The 20,984-nt window shown below is 38.6% G+C and overlaps 1 protein-coding gene across 1 annotated transcript in view; it reads left to right on the top strand.

The window, feature by feature from the left end:
- Positions 1-20,667, top strand: part of LOC122798697 (zinc finger protein 260-like) — a 112,860-nt gene extending 92,193 nt beyond the window's left edge. Inside the window, exon 4 of the mRNA XM_044067792.1 lies at positions 18,571-20,667. Coding sequence (XP_043923727.1) covers positions 18,571-20,444 — 1,874 coding nt within the window. The 3' untranslated portion in view covers positions 20,445-20,667. The remainder of the gene's footprint in view (positions 1-18,570) is intronic.
- The last annotated feature ends 317 nt before the right edge of the window (positions 20,668-20,984 follow it).

A 20,984-nucleotide genomic window follows, 5' to 3' on the forward strand; every position in this document is an offset into this window, starting at 1 on the left:
AAATTGTCATATTAAAGATGTTGCAAAAATTCAGGCAGACAGTCAGGGTAGAGCCTGCTAAAAAGAGCTATGACCCAGCTAAGCTCAGACCTGCTACAGGCTGTCAGGGGTAAACCTACAATGCTCCTAAAACTTAGCTGAGTCTTCATGACCTATTTGGGAAATACTAACAATCAAAGCAACCCAGATAAAAGAGCCACACCAGAAACAAACCTGCTGGCAAGCTTCCCCGCACTCAACAAGCCCTATACCTGCATTACTACAGAAGAACAACCTACCCCACAACCCCTATCCTCTTTCTTAAGACAAGGACCCAGAATTTATCCAAAGCTCATATGAAACTACAATGGTACCTTCACAGCCTTTGGTGTCAGCACTCCATAGGACCTGGAAACTATATCTGACAAAATACCTTGGGAAAGGGAAAGATTTTTTTGGTGGGCAGCAGAACCTGGTACTTACAACAATTCCCTTCTTTTTTTTGTATGCCACCCCAATGGCTCACCACAGGATGCATCCAGACTATGCCTCCTCTGCACCACTCCCCAAACCATCACAGATGCATCAGACTATGCCCAGGGTGCGGGCTGGGCACAGGAGCAGCAGAGATGCTCAAATCACAAACCAAATACATCTGCATCAAATAGAAGAGATGCTAGCTCAGGGGCTCTGCTGATCAAACCAGAGAAAACACCGCGGCTGACTCTCGGCAAAAACTGCAGGGAGGGGACTCACTAAAATACTTCTGTGGGGGCTCACCATCTATCTTTGGCACATGGCTACAGCCTTGCACGGCAGGTTGGGACATCCTTGGCAACTGGAGGTTCACTAGCAACTACACTTAGGCACCTAAGCACTCTAGGCTCTCAACAACGTGTGTAGAAAAGACCAACAGGAAGAGCATGTTGTAAGTGCAAACACCAAGAACCTTCACCCACCTTGGGCACCCGCGGGGCAATCCCTCTTCCATTTCTTTCACTGCCACTTCAATCACCAGCTCAGCTAATTTTGCAGGATGAGACCGGCAAGGCGTGGGTAAACCTCTCCCAGTTATCCTCCCAGTGTAAAACCTCCTGTCTGTGCATTTCTACCACTCATTTTAAGGGTACTGATCAAAATAAGGAGAAACAAAAAGGACAATCCCCATTGGCACCACTGGGTACATGGCTGCTTGATCTGTCTTACTACTCGTTGTCTCACACACCCTGCCACCATGGCACCTGACTCAGATCCCAACACCCTGACCAAAGAAAAATTGCAATCCCTGCATCCCCAATTGCAGACCCTCAAGCTGGCTGCCTTCCTTGCTGACCTCTGCTCAAACAAGCTGTTGATGTTATCATGTTTGTTCATGAGGCCAGATGCCCCCACACTTCCCCTGACAAATTAACAAAGGTGCTGACCTGTGGACTACCTAAGGGGCCAAGGACAAGGCAGGGGAAATACCTCTTTAATACCTCTCATCCTGGGTACCCTGCCAACCCTACACTATCCTTCTCTTTCTCTCTCTTTCGTAAATCTGGCATCTCTGCTCATTTCAGCACAGTCTCCAGTCTCACTGCTCTCTCTCGCGCCTCTCATCAAACAGTTCCCCAGGGCTAACAACTGACCAACCAGACAGACAACCTCACCACCTTGCTGGAAGGCGTTTACCTTGGTAAAGTTCACCCTGTCCCTCCTGTCCCCTGCAGCTTCAGCAGCAGCAGAGTTAAAATTCCTCTTTGTTTCTGCTTCACAGTCTCACTTCAGCTACTTGAATACCTGAGTATTAGAACATTATGGCTGTAGAGCCATTGGCCATTCATCATTTTCCATCCTGACGCTGCCAGTCTCAAACTCAACTCTTCCCTTCATGCCAATAGATCTGTGGCTCTGTGTGTGCAATCCATCCATTGTCCATTTTTTTTTCCCCCCAAAAAATAAAAAATAAGGGGAACGTGATCTAGATAGAGCATGACAGCTCAGATTCACAGCAGACAGGACTAAGACTAAATCTTTAGAAAAACTGATCAATTGTTGATCAGCTTTGCTGACAGCAGAGAGGCAAGGCCATATCCAAACAATCACAAACAATTTCCACAAATATGCCATCCATTTCTGCTGAACATCCGCGGAAAACCTCCCCCCAAGGGGGTCGGGACACATTCCACCAGAGCAACCTCCACCTCTGCAGCTTTCCTCAGAGGGGTCCCCACCAGGGACATGCTGGAGGCTGCAACATGGACTTCATACCTTCACCAAGCATTACCACCATTCTTCTAGGTAAGACTCAAAAGAAACGTTCAAACACCAAACGGACCAAGCAACGGATTTCCGAACCTTCTGAGGCTTTAATGTCTTAAAAAATGACTTTAAAAACAAGTAGTCAATGCTCCATGTTTTTGAATTAACAAACCCAAAACATAAAACAACACCAAGTAAGTAAAGCGCTTTTCATTCGGGTTATACCCGAACTTCTTCAGACAACCTGTATACATCTTAATTAAGTTGAAATAACTCCTTCTATACAATGCACGAATCAGAAACAGGCTCCCACTTGCCTGTTCCATGGCAATCCAGTTTTAAAGAGGAATGGGTTACACAATCAACAAATTGCTTAATACGTTTTCAGTTTCCATAAGTGGCTAGTACCTACATATTTATTTTTTAAGTAAGAGGTACTTGGTTAATCAAGGTGTTTTACTCAACTTTTTTTAAAAAGAAAAAATTTTTTTAAATCGTTACATTTTTAATTTATACTTATTGTGTGTTGTTTACATTCCCAGCGCCTGTGGGTTTGTTCGTTGTATACAGAAGAACCTTGATCTCAAAAGTTCTCCTTGCACACCCCCAATATTTAAACTAAGTGTTTTCCAGGTGTGTCCAAAATAATATCGCAGTCTGCCCAATGTATTTTACCCTCACTCCAGCTTATACCGAACCCACAAGTCAAGTGTGATATATAACAATGGGTTTGCAAAGCAAGTCAGAGCCCAGCATGCCCGCAATGAAACCCACACGCTAAAATGGCTTTAGCTTTCCTCAGAGGGGTCCACACCAGGGACATCCTGGAGGCTGCAACATGGACTTCATACCTTCACCAAGCATTACCACCATTCTTTTAGGTAAGACTCAAAAGACAAACCCACCGCCATAAATAACACAAGTAACAAAAAACTGAGGGGAATGCTCCTCAGTGCCAGAAGTCTAAACCTCAAAATGCACACACTCAAGGCACTCCTCAGTATGGAGAAAATCAATATATGTGCAGTATCAGAAACCTGCTTTAAGGCTTCAGAGAGCGCCCCAGCACTACCAGGCTACAACTCATACCATACATTTCGGCCACAAAACCCGGACCGCAATACAAAATGTGGGTGAGTATCCATATTCATCAAGGATACCCACACTTCCAGGTTAGTGGCACAGCACGATGGTTCAGAGATCATCCATGTGCAACTAACAACGGGCAAAACTGGTATTCAAATTATAGCTTGCTACAGATCACCCACCATGTCCCAGGACCCCCACTCCATATCCCTTTAACACTGGGAAACATAAAGGTCCTACCAAACACCCTGATATTGGATGATTTCAATTACCCAAACATTAACTGGGAGAACTACTCAAGTACAAACTCCCTTGCCCAACATTTCCTAGAATTTATAAACTCAAATGCCCTGGATCAACTGGTCAACACCCCCACCAGAGGTGACAACATATTGAACATGGTCATCACCAACATGGGCGACCAGTTTTCCACACCGGAGGTCAACCCCTCACTGGTTAGGTCTGACCATAAACTAATCACTCTGGATATCCACATTCCGCCACCACCCCTGGTCAAAGAAACCACTGTGAAAAACTTTTCAAAAGCAAACTTCATGTTACTTAAGACCAAGGTGGGAAGTTTCAAAGCCCCCATGCTAAAGGATAACACTGTCCAAGCTACAAAATCCTTTACTAATGCACTCTACGGGCACCTACAAGAATGCATGGATTGTGCTATCCCAAACAAAATCAAGACTCACTCCTCCAAGAAAAGGAAACCAGTCTGGTGGACCCCTGCCATAAACAAGCTATACAATAGAAGGAGGAAACTAGTACAGAAAAGAGTAAAATCCCAAGAAGGGAAGACATCCCTGATCAGTATCAGCAAGAAACTATGTTCCTCATAAAATCATCCAAGGCTAGCTTTGAAAGAAAAATTGCCATGGACTCCAAAGATAACCACAAGGCATTCTTTAGCTATGTCAAGAATCTAAGTGGCAATTCTCTGATTTGCTCGGAGTTACTGCAGAATGGCACAAAATACACTGAACCAACTGATATAGCCAACATCCTGGCAGACAGGTTCAGGCAAACTTCACCCCCCCCTCACCCCCAAAAGGGCCCTTAACTATACCAGAAGAATGTAGTGCCCCTGAAGTCACAGACACTCGGGTTAAAACAGCCCTCTCCAAAGCCGAAACACAGCATCAATGGGACCGGACGGTGTCCCAGACTGCATCCTACTTGAGCTCAAAGATGAACTAAGCCCTCACCTAAACACACTGTTTAAACTCAGCCTCTCCACAGGCTACGTGCCCACAGAGTGGCACACAACAGTGGTTTTTCCGCTCCACAAAGGTAGAGCCACAACAGACCCTGGGAACTATCGCCCTATAAGCCTGACTAGTTTGGTCTGCAAAGCTATGGAGCGCATCATCATGGATCTCATTAACAGAAACATTGGAAAACACTGGACCCTACCCAGTTCAGCTTTGTTAAAGGCAGATCATGCCTCCTACACCTGGTGGACTTCTTTGAGACAGCTACCAAGGCAAGGGAAAGGTGGTCCACACAGCCTACCTAGACCTTGCAAAGGCCTTCAACACCATTCCCCAGTCAGGTATTATAGACAAGCTCACCAACCTGAACATAAACCCCTACGTCATGAGATGGGTTGCCAACTGGCTCACGGACAAAACCCACATGGTAAGAGTTGCGGGAGCTAGGTCTGACTCTAAACCGGGTACAAGTGGCGTTCCCCAGGGCTCAGTCCTAGGACCCCTCATGTTTGGCATGTACTTCTCAGAGGTACAGGCAAGCACAGGAGGACTATGGCTGACCAAGTTCGCAGATGACTGCAAACTAGGGGCTATAATTGACTCTCCGGCTGACACAGGCATCCTCCAAAAGGGTCTCACTGAGACAGATACCTGGTGTCAAAACCATGGTCTCAAGCTAAATGCCAGAAAGTGCATAGTCATCCCCTTTGGAAAAAACAAATTACCCACAAACTACCATATAGGTGGTAGCCCCCTAAATACGGAAGACGTAATAAGGGATCTGGGGACCCAAGTGGATAGTAACCTCTCCTTTGAAAATCCTTCTGTCTGGCCCACCTAATCACAGAAGGGTTTGCATCCAGATAGAAAGAGGTCATTGGGCCCCTCTACGCATCACTCATCAGACCCATCATAGAGTACACTGTCACATTTGGGATGTACCTTACAAGACACCTGCAGCAACTGGAAAGACCACAGAAGTACCTCACCAAGAGGATCCACTTGCCTCAAGCAGATGCCCTATGCAGCTCGACTGAAGAAACTCCAGCTGTACTCGGTTGCATACCGCCTACTCAGAGGTGATCTCTGCCTGACATACAAGGCCATGTCCAACCCAGAATTGATGGACATGCTCCACCTAAAGAAAACCATATCCCCTTGAGCCACATGCTCCAGGGATCTAAACCTCACCGCAACAATAAATAGGACGTGCTGGAGGGATAGATTCCTGTCCCAGAGACTTCCCATGCTCTGGAGCAAGATTCCAGTCTACATTAGTTAGAGCTCCTCGCTAACGCTCTTCAAGAGAAACCTTGATGAGTGGATGGGAAACAGAAAGTTTATCCCAGGGATCACTTCAATGGCTCTGCTGGACAGAGGCACAGGGAACTAATCTAAGGGGGCGGCGAAAGCCAACACATTCCGGCTAGGCTTATAAATGCCTTTGGGCAGATAGCTTAGTACGAACCTATGAACCTACGCGAAAGAATGTAGCTCCCACTATCAAAGGTGCAGCAAGTAAAAACCGCAATGAGGAGAAAAATCAAGCTACACCTCCACAGCTCAAGCGAAATGTAGACGTAAAAACTAGTTTTTAATGTGATGCTAAAACCAAAAGGTAGACAAAGTCCAGATGAATAAAATAAACACAGAACACAAAGTCCCAACTTTGTAATTTGATAAGCGCTTTCAGTTTAAAACCTTCCTCAGATTGCATTAAAACGAAATGATCAAATAGTATTGAAACCAGCAGATAAAGGAGGAAGCATTGTTGTTTTGTCCTCAACTTGGTATAGAACAAACATGGAAAAAATGTTGACTGACAAACAGACATGCCAAGAAGTCAGTTTAAAGAAACTCAACTCTTTCGTTAAAAAAAAACACAGGAATTACTATATAGTATGCTTATGGAAAATACTAAGTTTTGAACTATATAATTTCCTTCTTATTGAACATCCTACTGTTTCATCTATAAGTGGTCTCCCCAAAATACATAAAAGTTTAGTAAACCCTCCTTTGCGTCCAATTGTCGCAGGACAGGGATGGGTTACAGAGACCATGTCCTTATATGTAGAGAAAGAGTTAAAGGAAATGTTGAAATACATCCCTAGTGTTCTAAGAGACGCTGATGACTTCCTGTCTAATCTGAAAGAGGCTATGGATGCAATAGTAGACACCTCACATCTATTAACTACCGTGGATGTTAGTAGTCTTTTCACTTCGATCCCAAATGAATATGGAATTGAAGCAGTAAAGAGAGTTATAAGTGAAAATAAATGCACTAGAGATGTCAACTTGATATGTATACTTCTAGAGATGGTTCTCAATACAAACTTTTTTCACTTATGGACCATCCATTTATTGGCAGCGTTGGGGGGTAGCAATGGGCACCCCCTGCACTAATAGTTACTCAAATATAGTCCTATCTAAATGGGAGAAGAATAATATCTTAAGTACTAGCAATCCATGGCATAAGCATGTTTTATTTTATGGTCGTTTTGTGGATGACCTGTTCCTGTTATGGAATGGGGAAGAGGAACAATTCGTACAATTTCTGGAATTTCTGAATGGAACTACAACCTTTATGAAATTAGCAAGCTGTTGGTCACGTAATAGTGTTAGTTTCCTGGATGTCAATGTTATTCTTAAAAAAGGAGGTGGGGTTGACACCACCTTGTACAGAAAATCTACTTGGAAGAACCTTCATAAGAGTAGCATGCATCCTAGGCACATTACCAAGAATGTCATGTGTAATGAAGTTGTGAGAAGTTCTAAAAGATGCACTCAAGAAGAAGTTACTCAGCAAGAAATTAGCAATTTGCAAAAGCGAGTGCAATCACGTGGCTACTCTAAGCAGGACACTAGTCTTCCTTTTAATGAAATCAGAGTAGGAAGTACTCAGCAATAGAAACCGGATAAACCGAGACTAACAATTACTTATAGTTCTGACAATAAGCAAATAAAGGACATCATAATGACGTATTGGCCAATCTTAACGCAGTATTCAAAACTATGTGAAATTGTAGGAACCAAACCAAGCTTTGGTTATAAAAATAAGAAAAATATTAAAAGGCTTCTATGCACCAAAGATGATTTTTCCAAGCATAAATTGAGTGGACACAGAGGTACGTTCAAATGTGGCAACTGTTCAGCCTGTGAATATATCGATAGTAGTAATACATTCAGGCATCCGAACACAAATTATGATTATTCTTTTAGTTGCAAAGTCACTTGCAACACTAAGAATCTAGTTTATTTGGCAACTTGTGCAGCCTGTACCTCGTTTTATGTAGGCAAGACTAGGTTTTTTTAGAAAAGAATATTAAGGCATATGTATGATATATGCAAAGGTGATATACATAATGCATTGGCCTTGCACATCACAAAGTATCCCGATCACTCTTTTAGTTTCAAGGCTTACGAAGGAATAAAACAAGGGGATATTACCAATCGTACTGAAATTTGTGAAACTAAATGGATTATTAATTTAAGGGCAGATCGGTCGCCTGATTTGAATGGTGTAATGCCGCTGAAACCTATACTGAAAGCCAGAAGGCCGACCATTGGTTAATTCGGAAGGTGTGCCATATTATAAGCTTGTGATTGGTAGCTTCAGTCATGAATAGAAAAAAGGGCACTGCCTCTCGTTTATGTGCCTATTGGCGCATTAATTTTTTAAAAAAAGGAAATGGAATCCCAGTTTTATTGCGATCTGAGGAAGGTTTTAAAGCGAAAGCGCTTATCGAGTTACAGAGTTGGGACTTTGTGTTCTGTGTTTATTTTATTCATCTGGACTTTGTCTACCTCTTGATTTTAGCATCACATTAAAAACTAGTTTTTATGTCTACATTTCGCTTGAGCTGTGGAGGTGTAGCTTGATTTTTCTCCTCATTACCTATGAACCTATCTTCTCCAAATCCAGGGCAGGCATTGCCACTGCAGTCTTGTAGGGCATCCTAGCCATCCCCCAGTCTTCTTGACTGCCTCCACCCTTTTCTTCAGCTTTGGGAATCAACCCAAATGTGATGAATGCAACAGTGAAACATGAAGAACATAGTACAGTTGTGTACACTTACCATAAATGTAGATGTTTGAGTGTATTCACTGTTGCAGTCTTGGTTTCCCTCCCTCCATCCCCCTTATCTCTCTCTCTCTCTCTCTCTCTCTCTCCTTACAAGGAATTTTTGGTATTTACTTTCTACTGGTGGTGGTGTTCCGCCATAACCTAGCTCCTTATTGGTGGCTCCTGACATTTAGGGCAAGAAAAACTGATGTAATGGCATTGGCTGCCTGTTTTTATACCACTGACAACCTGACATCAGTCCTGAAGCGACAGCAACTGATGCAGAAATACTAAGCCTCTGGTATTTGGGCCGACTGAGGGCTACCCTCGCAGGGATAACTCAAATGTGATGACTGCAACAGTGAATACACTTGAACATTTACATTTATGGTAAGTATACACAACTGTACTTTCATAACTGTGACAGGGTTTACTAGGGTCACAGAACTGATTTTTATTTTGAAGGAGACTGCTTTGTTGTTTGACCTTACTAGAGTGTGGGGTGAGCTTTCTCCCATGTTTGTGAGTACCGGGCACAACAGGTTTGTGCCTCTAGTAGGCATTTGCACTGTGTCGTCTATGGTGTTTGTGTTTACAAAGTCAAGGAATCTACATGCCTGCAAGAATGAAGTCCTGTAGGATTCCCAGTTTACAGAAAGATAATAAAAGTCCCTCATGAGTATGGAATTTGGTTGAATGTTGAGTGACTCCATTGGTCCAAGTATGAGCTATGGGTTTCATGGCACATAGAGGGTGACCTGTAGCTTCCTAGGATATGGTATGGGGCTTTGTTCATTGTAATCTGGACATGGAAGAATTCTAGCACACTGTCCTGTTTAACCAACCTAAAGGTATGCTTGTTATTGTTGTAAATCAAGACATCTCCGTCTTTAGTCTCTGCCTGTGCAGTTGCTGTTCTAAATGTATGGAATGCACTGAAACCTTGCACTGTCAGGGTACTCTCAACACTTTAAACCACGTCTCAGTAACTGCATAAATGTCTGCATTTTCCAGGGTGAGGAGAGCTTGGAGGGAGTGGAGATCTTGTTTAGACTCCTGGCATTGAGCAGTAGGACCTTCAGGATTCCTTGGGTATATTTTGCTATGTTGGAATTGCTAAAAAGGGTCTACGGTGGAGGACAATGATTTAGGTAATATTCAAAAACCTGGAGGGGACAGGTGCAGACTGCTCTTGGCAAAGAAATGTGGTTTACTAACCATGTTCTCTCATGCTGACAAATATTGTATCCCCCTAGAATGAGACCGGAAACTAAGTTAGTTATTAAAGTTGGACATCTTCTGTTCACCTTGTGGCATCATCCTTGGTGAAGGTAGAGTGCTGTTCAGTGCTAGGCAGATACCATCTTTTGACACACAGTACAAGAGCTCCATAATTTCTCTCATTTATATAGTGTAGGGATTTTCATCTTGGGTCATTTATGCTTACATGGATTATGACTGAGTCATACTGGTACCAGTTGTGCAATGACTTGAGTGCATGTGTAACTTGTCAGTTCCTGGTCCCTGATAGCCAACTGTCTGTTATTTTCTCCTTGTTCAGCCTGGTGAGTGTGGCATCAGTATGTCACAATGGAGTCCCCTTATGACTAGAGTCCTGGGTAGTGTATTGGCTTGACCTTATGGGCTTGGTATTTGAGGCTACACTGGGCATGGCTGAATGTGCAGTGATATGTGTTGATACTGTTGATTGCTTTAGGATTTGCAGAGGTTAGTTTTTGCAGGTAGAATTTCTGGGGTACCTTTGGGTTTGGGGAAGATTGTATATAAGTGCCTCAGTATAAGTAGGTCTATGTATGGGGTGCAGACTATGTGTGGTGGGTGTAGCACATGTATTTCTGGCAACCACATTGTTATTTTGAGTGTTTGCACATATAATTTTGCCTCCAGTGACATTGTGTATATACATCTAAACATATATGAGCCCAAGTAGTACGACTGTAAGGAATGACTGAAAGGTTATAAGCCTGTGATGCCCCCACGCTAGGCCAGTAATCAAGGAGCCTGAATCCTCACCACAGACACTAGAGAGGGACGTGCACTTAGAACACAAATGGATATACAAATGGATACACTCATTATTTCCAGATGCAGACCTCTCTGCATCAAGCACAATTTCCAGTAAGAGCACACGGGGCACACACTCAGCCAGGGGTCTGAGTGTCTCTATCTGCCTCTGTGCAGGTCCCCAGTAAGGCTTCCCATTGGCACTGTGAAACCACTGCTTCATGTCCCTGCCCCAAGTAGCTGATACACACTCTTTGAGATTTAATTTTCTCTCTCTCTCTCACACACACACACACACACACACACACACACACACACACACACACACACACACACACACACACACACACACAACACAAAACCCCCTATGAAAGGCTTGCACAGATTACCCACGCTACCAACTTTGCCCAGACTATAAGGTAGATTCACTGCCACCAGTCATTACTATAATACTCTTAAAAGGGTATCCATTTATGCTGAGTGATGTTAATATTAATACAAATGGTAATGTTGACCAAACAGCAAGGATTTCAGGAGTGGCCAGAGTTATCACCAAATAAATATGTGCAAGTACTCTAAAAACTTAAATATTTTCCAAAAAGGACCAGCCACAATGAAAAGTTTAAATATATTTAATAATAAAAGAACAAGAAAACACTAAATATATATTTACAATAAATCACAGAGTTCAAATCACAAGAAATATTGAAAATAACATTGATGGACAGACTCAAACAAAGAAAAACAAACTGTAAACTAAGCTTCATTATATTCTTGACTGTCTCTAGGATAATTACTATCCCCCTAATAACTTATTCGATAGAGCAAGGCACAATGACATACATGAGCAATCTTTCTAGTCAGGTTCCCCAAAACAGAATACTCAATAATCAGAGATTACTCCCTGTTAAATATAATATCCAAGGTGGTGGTGCTGCGGTAGCATTGTCGCCTCACAGTAGATGTTGTTTCTGTTTGATTCTCAGCTAAAGTGTCTTCTGTGTGGAGACATGCGTGAATGGGCATACCTTCGATGAAGGTTGTGCATCAGAGCTGGCAACTCGGCATGTAAAAATCTACTGCCAATCATTAGCGGACCGGAGTTCCACTGGGTGTAACTACTTGCAGAATGATCTCATCTGGTCACCTGACTCTAGGTTCTCACAGTATCCCCCTTTGAAGCTAAGACAGGAATTTAGCATAGACAGCTACAGTACACATATCTAAATGTTTATGGCAGTGCCTGGGGCTTTCCTTCTTTTTACTGAGCTAATGAAGAAAGGCTTCTTCCAGACCCACCGTATTAGGTCCTATTCAGCACTGTTGGTGATGTTTTAATGGTTTAACAGCTGATTTACATTTCCCTTATTTTTCTTAAGGTAAGCTAGCTGGTTAACCTTTGCCATTCCAGTATCCTCTATTAAAACATATACATTTAATTCAGTTACAGTAATACATGTACACTTTTTTTCATTCTAGCAGGATGCACTGTTGATTTTAACACAAGCAAACCTCACAAATACATTTTCAGTGCAAGCATCTGTACAAATCAGTTTGATGTACAAATGACGTATAATTATTTACAAAATTCCAGCTGGCTGTGCTGCCACTAGTCATACATTCACTGCCCTACTTCTCCTGCCATGCTGACAGTACCTCCTATCTTCACACAACCTATGGTATTTCTTATGCTCCTTCTGCTGGGTATAAACAGCCTCATGCTGCCCTGCAGTCATTTGCATCTCAGAGCCTTGTTTTAGTACAAACTTTAATAATTAACATTTCGATTTATAATGAATTTCTTATTATTTTTTTGGCAGTGATCAGAATTCTTCTGGTACAGAATTGCAAAGCACACATTCTCCTGTCACTAACTGCTTGTTGTTTGCCATCTGCTGAAAGTGTAGTGGCAAGGAAAGAGAGCCTGTCTATTAATTAATGAGATTAGTAAGCTATCCTAGAATAGAAAAGGAAGTAATTGAGGAGAAACTGAGAGTTAATTATTTCAGTTTGGCTATAGAAGATGAATGGAAACTTGAGTTTTTATTTTTTCTGGAAGATATTTTGAGATGCAGACTTTGGTCCATATTCCAAATGACTTGAACTTGGAGTAAGTGACTTGCTCCAGTGTAAGTCTGCCTAATAGATAGACCTTACACTGAGAGCAAGTCTTTTGGATTGTGTCCCTTTGAGTTTATTTTAAATTGCTATACACTTTAGTGAAGAAGTCTTGGCTAATACACATCATATCCTTTTTATTTATTGATTGATCTATCTTTTGTTGACTGTGTTAGTCCCACTAGGCTAGTAGTCTCTTTTCCAGGGTTGACTTGAGGTGGCATTTAAATTACTAGGGGAAATTTGGCCATGGCATTGGGGGAACTTCCCTTAGCCATTCTTGTTGTGGGTGTGACCCATTTTTGAGGAACACTTCCAGTTTCCATTCCAGTTGCAGAGGCAGCTACGAGAAAAATTGGAGGTAGATGGTGAGAGAAGGAGATGATGGAGGGATGAAAGAAATGAAGGAGAAAGCAAATGTCAAGACCAGAGTGTGTGTTCAGGATTCTGAGGAAATGTTTCAAAGAAACCTGTTTGATGGAGATAAGTCAGCAAATGATGGATGTATAATTACAACCATCCAGTTAGGAGGTTTAAGGGATGATTTACTTAAAGAAATGGTGGTGCAGAGTGAGCCAGAAAATGAAGGAGTTGTTTCCTGGGGGACATTATGGAGAACATACAAAAGGAGGATTCAGAGACAATTCTGAAGAACAGTGGTGAGATGGAAATTAAAATGTACAGAGAGAAGGTGAAAGAGGACAAAAATGGAATAGCAGAAAAGGAGGAGAAGAAAATGAAAAACAGAAATACATGGTAAGGATCCAAAGTAAAGAAGACAAAGAAATGGAGAGGAATGAAGTGTGGGATAACGTAATTGCTCCTTTGTGTTTAAAATCACTTGAGATATGAACATTTATTCTTGTTAATAAAAAGATATTGTGTGACATTATATTTTGAGACTATTTTTTTCAATGGAAAATTTTCTTGGAGAATATGAAACAAAGAAAGAATGTAACCCATGTAATCTTTACATGATAAAAGCATTTAACCGGGAAGTAAAAAAAAGATTCATGTACAATTTCAAACAGAGGTAGAAAGACTATGAAAGGGCATTTGAAAGCTTTATGCAAAGAAGTACTGGGCATTGCAAAAGTTTATGACAAAATGTTTTATGGACTGGTGGCTGGGACTGTAATATTGTGTTAAAAATACAAAGAGGAAATTATACATATACCAAGCAAGGTAAATGTGGAGGAGGAAGGGGTGTTTTAAAGTACTGGGACCACCCAAAACATGTTATTTTTGTGGGTAAAAAAGGACATTTGATGAGTACTTGTAACAAAAGAAAATGTTATATTTGTGGTGAAATGTGACCTGATGCAAAAAGTGTGAATTAAAATCTTATAAATGTAACAAAATTGGCCATTTACGAATAGAGTGCAAAAATGAAAATAACAGTAAGGAAAAAGAAAGAGAAGAAAAAAGAACAAGTAGAAGAAATTTTACAAGTAGTAGAAATAGAAGAAAAATTAGATGAGAAAAAATAATAAAGATACAGAAGAAGGTTCTGAAATAAGTGATGAAGTCATAAATTGGAAGGTGGAAAAAGGCGAAAAAAGAATTTTATTGGTAAAAGACAGAAAAAGAAAATTTAAAGTGGTAAGTGCAAAAGAAGAAAAAAAGAAAAGGATGAAAAAAGAGCACACACACTATACATATATATATATATATATATATATATATATATATATATATATATATATATATTTATATATGAGAGAGATAAAGATTGAGGCTTGGTATAATGGTTAAGGTGTTTGACTCAGACACACAAGGTACAGTGTTTGATTGTCACCCTTGGTAAAAAAATTGATTGTGCTGAGAATGGAATATTGAGAAACTGGGCTAGTAATTAGCTATGAACTTTTGAAGCCATGAATCTAAGGAAAAGGGAAAAATGAAAATTTTAGAGTGCTTTCTTTAAATGTGACTAGTATTCAGAATATAGTAAGAAGAATAGGAATTTTGGAGTGGTGTAATACATGTGATACAGATGTAATTTTATTAGAATACACAAGATTTTAAGAAATGAAGAAAGATTACAGAGAAACTATGGGGAGGAAAGATAATCTGGAAATTTTGGAACTGAAAGATATTTTGGAATAACCATATTCTGTTGACATACAGAAACAGATATTAGATGTAATTTTAGCAAAAATTGAAGTTGAAACAAAGTTTAACAACTGTAGATTTAAAATGGAAAGAACACTTGTATATAATTATAACCTTATATGCTTATACTAAGTATAAAAAAGGGAAAGATTATTTCATTATGTAGTGATAAATATGAATATTATAATAAAAGATTTTAATTTTGATTTAAGAGGCAAGCATAAAAAGAAAGTAAATGATATATGAAACATGTTAGAAGTTAAGCGGTAAGTTAAAACTCTGGAACAACAAAATCATGGACTTACAAAAGGGGTATTGTAGAACTGAAATGGATTATTTTATAGTATCAGAAAGTTTAGTTATAGGAGAAGGAGAGGTAGTTGAAAAAGGATTTTCTGATAATATTGCAATATGGCTAGAGATAAAGGAAAACAGAATATATAAAAATAGGCAAAGTAATAAAAAGGATAAACGAGAAAGCATGGACTGAAGAAGGAAAAGGTTAGTAATACAGTTCTGGAAAGATCATATTACTACGAGAACACTTTATAAAAACTGGTCTGAATAGTGGATGATATTTAAGGAAAAATATATAAAAATATTTTTACAGTGGCAATATGATGTCATAAAAGTAGAGAAAGAAAAATATAAAAGAACATATAACGATGCATTGCAAGCTTTAGAACATAATGATAGAAAGAACTTTGACAAAGAAAAAGAATTATATGAAGGAAGTCAAGAAAATATAAATTATTATATAAGCAAAGATATATTTTAAAAAAGAAAAGTATCAAGTTACTTAAACAGATTAGTAAAGGAAGATAGTAGTGTAATGAGACAAGTAAAAAATGTAAAAAGAGAAATAGAACTCAGGAAAAGATTATGAATAATTTAGTGCAATATCTACAAGAAATATTTAAAGAAATAAAAGAAGGTAGTGAAAAAAAACATGTAAGAAGAGATTTCTTTAAATGAGCTAGATAAAGTATTAGGACAAGTACATATAGATTCAGCCGCAGGCCCAGATGGAATAGAGGAAGAAATGTATAAAAAAATATGGGACTGGCAAAAAAAAAACAAAAAAAAAATATATATATATATATATATATATGTGTGTGTGTGTGTGTGTGTGTGTGTGTGTGTGTGTGTGTGTGTATGTGTGTGTGTGTGTGTGTGTGTGTGTGTGTGTGTGTGTGTGTGTGTGTGTGTGTGTGTGTATATATATATATATATATATATATATATATAGTTTTAAAGATTTTGAATGAATGTTTGCATGAAGGTTTTATGTATAAAGAATTATGTAGTGGAATACTTAAATTCATTTGTAAGAAGAATGATAGAAGACAATTAAAAACCTGAAGACCGATACTATTGGGTAATAATGATTATAAGATCTTTATGAACATAATACAAAACAGATTTGAGGCTAAATTGAAAATATCATAGAAGGTGGCATATATAGCAAGAAGGGAAAGGTTGGCAAGAATTAATGATAGTTAAAGAAATTGTAGATGATATAAGCAGAAAAGAATGAAAATCATGATAGGAGACCTTAATTAGGCATTTAACACAACTGGACAGGAAATCTTATGGGTAATAATGAAAGAATATAATAAGTGAGGAAGTAAATTTTGTAGGTCAGCTAATAATAATAATAATAATAATAATAATAATAATAATAATAATAATAATAATAATAACAATAAAGTAAAAACACTTGTAAATGTCTGGTTAAGCCAATAGGTACATAAGAAGAGTGGTGTATAAGACAGGGATGTCTAATGACCTGTACACTCTGTGCAGTAGTTGTGGATGTGATAGCATGTGAAATAAATTACAAAATGAAGGAGGTAGGTCATATAGCACCTGAATGGTTAAGATTTCCATTTCTGTTAACATATGTAGATGACATTGTAGTAATTGCAAAAAACATAATTTGGATAAAGGAAGTAATAATTTGCAAAAATGAGTGTGTAGAGATAATAGGGATAGCTTTAAATAAGGAGAAAAGTGAAGGTCTAGGTGATGTAGTAAAGATTGGGGTTATATATTTTATGATGAATTAAATGTCTCTATTAGGTATAACATTTGGGAATAAAGATGTAACTAGAATTCAATGGGGAAAAAGAATAAAGAAATAAAATGAATCTGTCTTTTCTGGAGAACATGTACATTATCATTCAGAAAAAAGGTTTATCTGATAAGTTTAGTACTGATGGGAAAATAGCATATTTAGCAAGTGTATTTCTTCTGCCAGCAGTTTTTGAAGATGAATTATTGCAGATGTTTTCATTTATATGGGATTCTAGAGTAAACCCAGTAAAAAGAATGTTGCATGTAAATAAAGAAGGAGGGGGTTTAGTGTTAATTAACCCAGTGGTATGTACTGCTTCATTACATTTGTACAAAGTGTTAAAGTGGATAAATAAAAAGATGAGAGATTAGAAGTAAAACTGTATAAGTATGATAAATGTTGGGCTTTGGTAAAAAAGGGTAAAAGAATAAAGACTGTATAAATGAAGAAATAAAAGGTTACCAAGAAAAATATGTTTTGTGGAAAATAAAAATTGATGATATAGAAGAAGGCAGAAAAGTATGGTATAAGAATGCAACAGTAAAACATTACCATGTAAAACCATATGAAAATCTAGAAGATGAAAACAATTAAAGCTATACAAATAAGAAGCAAATGGTGTAATCAAAGTAGAATGTCATTATTTTTGAGGAGACTAGTAATAGATAAATTGGTAATAAAAGAAAATATGCCATATCAAAAGAAAAAGTGATCGAATATATTTACATTGTCAAGAGGAAGAAACTGTGAAATAGGTGTTTTTAAAATGTAAAAGTAAAAAAGTTTTTTATTTATATTAGTTGAGTTTTTGTTTAGTTCTCCATGTTTTTTTAAGTTTGTTTATTTTACCCTCATAGTTAACAGTTCTTTTGCCAGAACGGTCTAGTTTGTTAAATATTTCTGTTAAAGTTATTTCCATTTTTTACCAATTGACTGGATAGGTTCTCCGTTGTTGTAAGGCAGTTTTTGCAGATTATAGTTCTCCTTTTAATGTTTTCAAAATGTTGTGAGTTGGCACAGAGCATTAAAGCTATGAGCTGTTAACAAGCCACTTCCTGTGGTCCATGGTTTGATTCCCTCAGACTCCATTTGCCAGACTGGGTGACTTTCAGCAAGTCACTTACAAGACATGGGTCTATGAATGAGTCTGAAAAAGGTCGAGATGTATCTGTACTCCACTGTGGTTAACAAAGGCAAATGGCTATGTTAATTAAGTACATTGTAAATTGTGATTATATCTCATTAGATGTTTCTAGATTAGGTGTGGAGCTCTGTGTAGGTGCTGCTTACTGTTCAGCAGCCATCTAGTTTCCTCATCCACCCACCCACAACCTCTTTTTCCCATTTTTGCACATGCAGTCAGGGTGTCACTTCAGCACTGACAATCATCTAGGGTCAAGGTTCACACCAGCAGGTTGCTAGCCATGCCACAGTAGTTTTCCCTCCCCACACCTCGCATGCACACTCACAGCTATGACCTGTTTAGAGTGTCCATATTACTCATATTTTATGCAACAAAGTTGATTTGTTAATAAACTTGGAACAATATGCATTCATGAGAAATTAATGTATAACATTTAATTTAAAACAAAAACATCTTCCTGGAGCATGTTATGTTCTAACTGATATGTTTTTCTTTTAAGTAAACAGGAATGCATATTCCAGTGAAATTCAGACTGTGCCACCATCACGTTGGAAATTCCATACTTCTGAATGTAACAAAGCTTTGCCAGATAAGCTGTTAATCACAAGACATGTCTTAGTACAAACCGGAAGAAAGCATCACAAGTTGTTGGAAAGTAATGACTTTGTTAGGAAAACTAAAAGAAAAAAGCATGTAGAAACTTATGGCAGAAAAAAGCGGCACAAATGGCTTAATTACACCAACAGTCTTGGCGGCGAAGAAAGAGCGAATAGCACATCAACAGCACATGAACAAATACAAAGTGTTAGTCAGAGAAGATATAAACCCTATACATGCACTACATGTGGCAAAGGTTTCAAATATAAAGCAAACTTGGGAAAGCATCTGTATACCCACAGTGAACAAAACAAGTATAAATGTTCTGCATGTGGTAAGGGTTTTGCACACAAGAGTACACTGATACAACACCAGTATATCCACACAAAACAAAAGCCATATAAATGTAGTATGTGTGAAAAGAGTTTTACAAAGAGGGGTAATATGATACAACACCAGTATACCCACACAAAACAAAAACCATATAAATGTGCTATATGTCAGAAGGGTTTTGCAAAGAAAAGTAATATGATAGAGCATCAGCGTAGCCACACAGGGCAGAAACCTTATAAATGCACCATGTGTGATAAAACTTTTAGTCTCAGAAGTGGTAAAGTAAATCATCTAGTTATCCACACAGAGAATAAACCCTTTAAATGTTTCACGTGTGACAAGAGTTTTCGACACAGACAAACTCTGGTAAATCATCAGAACACCCATACAGGGTACAAACCCTACAAATGTGATACATGTGACAAAGGCTTTACAAATAAGCAATGCTTGGCAGCCCATCAAAATGTCCATACTGGACTGAAACCCTATGTGTGCACAATATGTGAAAAGGGCTTTACCAGAAAAAGAAACTTACTATTGCATAAAAAAATTCATACTGGACAGAAGCCATATAAATGTTCTACCTGTGACAAGAATTTTACAGAAAAATCAAGCATGGAAAAACATCAGTTTATCCATATGGAAGAAAAACCATATAAGTGTGCTATATGTGAGAAGGGATTTGCACAGAAGGGTAATCTGATTCAGCATGAGTATATGCACACTAGGGTAAAATTGTATAAATGTACCACGTGTGGCAAAAATTTTAGAAATAAAGATACCTTGGAAAATCATCAAATTGTTCATACTGGGCAGAAACCCTATAAATGCACCATGTGTGACAAGAGTTTTGTACAGAAACAGTCTTTGGCATATCATCATCGTGTTCACACTGGGCTGAAACCCTATAAATGTACTACATGTGACAAGTGTTTTACACATAGTCAAAGTTTGGCAAGACATCAGAATATCCATGCTGGACTGAAACCTTTTAGATGTGCCACATGTGACAAGAGTTATAGAAGTAAAAGAAGTCTGTTAGAACATCAGCTAACTCACAGTGGGCAAAGACCTTATAAATGTTCTACCTGTGACAAGAGTTTTACACGCAGGTCTACCATGGAAAAACATCGGTTTATCCACATGGAACAAAAACCATATAAATGTGCTACATGTGGCAAGAGTTATGCACAGAAAGGTAATCTGACGCAGCATGAGTATACCCACACCGGGATAAAGTTGTACAAATGTACTACGTGCAGCAAAAGTTTTCAAAGGAAAGATACCTTGGAAAGTCATCAAATCATCCACACCGGACAGAAGCCATATAAATGCACCATGTGTGACAAGAGTTTTATATACAAAAGCTCTCTGAAAAGTCATCAGAACATCAACCATTGGGTTTCTGGATGGAAAGATGGAATCAGTGTGAAAAAGAAATGAGATGTTGATTTGAATTAAACTCTTCCTCAAACCTTGGCATGTATCTTCACACGATGGACTCTGAAAAAAATGTTTTTATTCATTTTATAACATAATAACTTAACAGTATAGTAACAAGAACACAAACTGTATTCAATGTCTATAACTAAAAAAGCAATATACATAGCAGAACACTTAATATTTCTCTAACAGATTAGATGATATTGCCCAAGAAATTAAATGATGAGTTGTGTTGTTAGTCCTTGCTTTTATAGTAGCAATCTCATTATTACAAATGTATTTCACAAGATGAATAAACTCAACTTGAAAGACAGGAAGGGATTGGGATTTCCAATTTTTAGTAACAATTTTCCTTGCTATAGATGGGATAGACCATAGAAAAAATGTTTGTTTTTTAGGAATGACTTCAGGAACAGGAACATTGCAAAGGATAAGGGAGTCAGAAATTATGCAGTTGTCATTCCACAGAGCTTTATAAAGATATTTAAAGTCTAACCAAAATGGGAAAATTATTTTGCAATTAACAACCATAAGTATCCG

Source organism: Protopterus annectens, chromosome 3.part1 (assembly GCF_019279795.1).
Source record: "Protopterus annectens isolate FY-2018-M chromosome 3.part1, PAN1.0, whole genome shotgun sequence".
Taxonomy (NCBI): Eukaryota; Metazoa; Chordata; order Ceratodontiformes; family Protopteridae; genus Protopterus; species Protopterus annectens.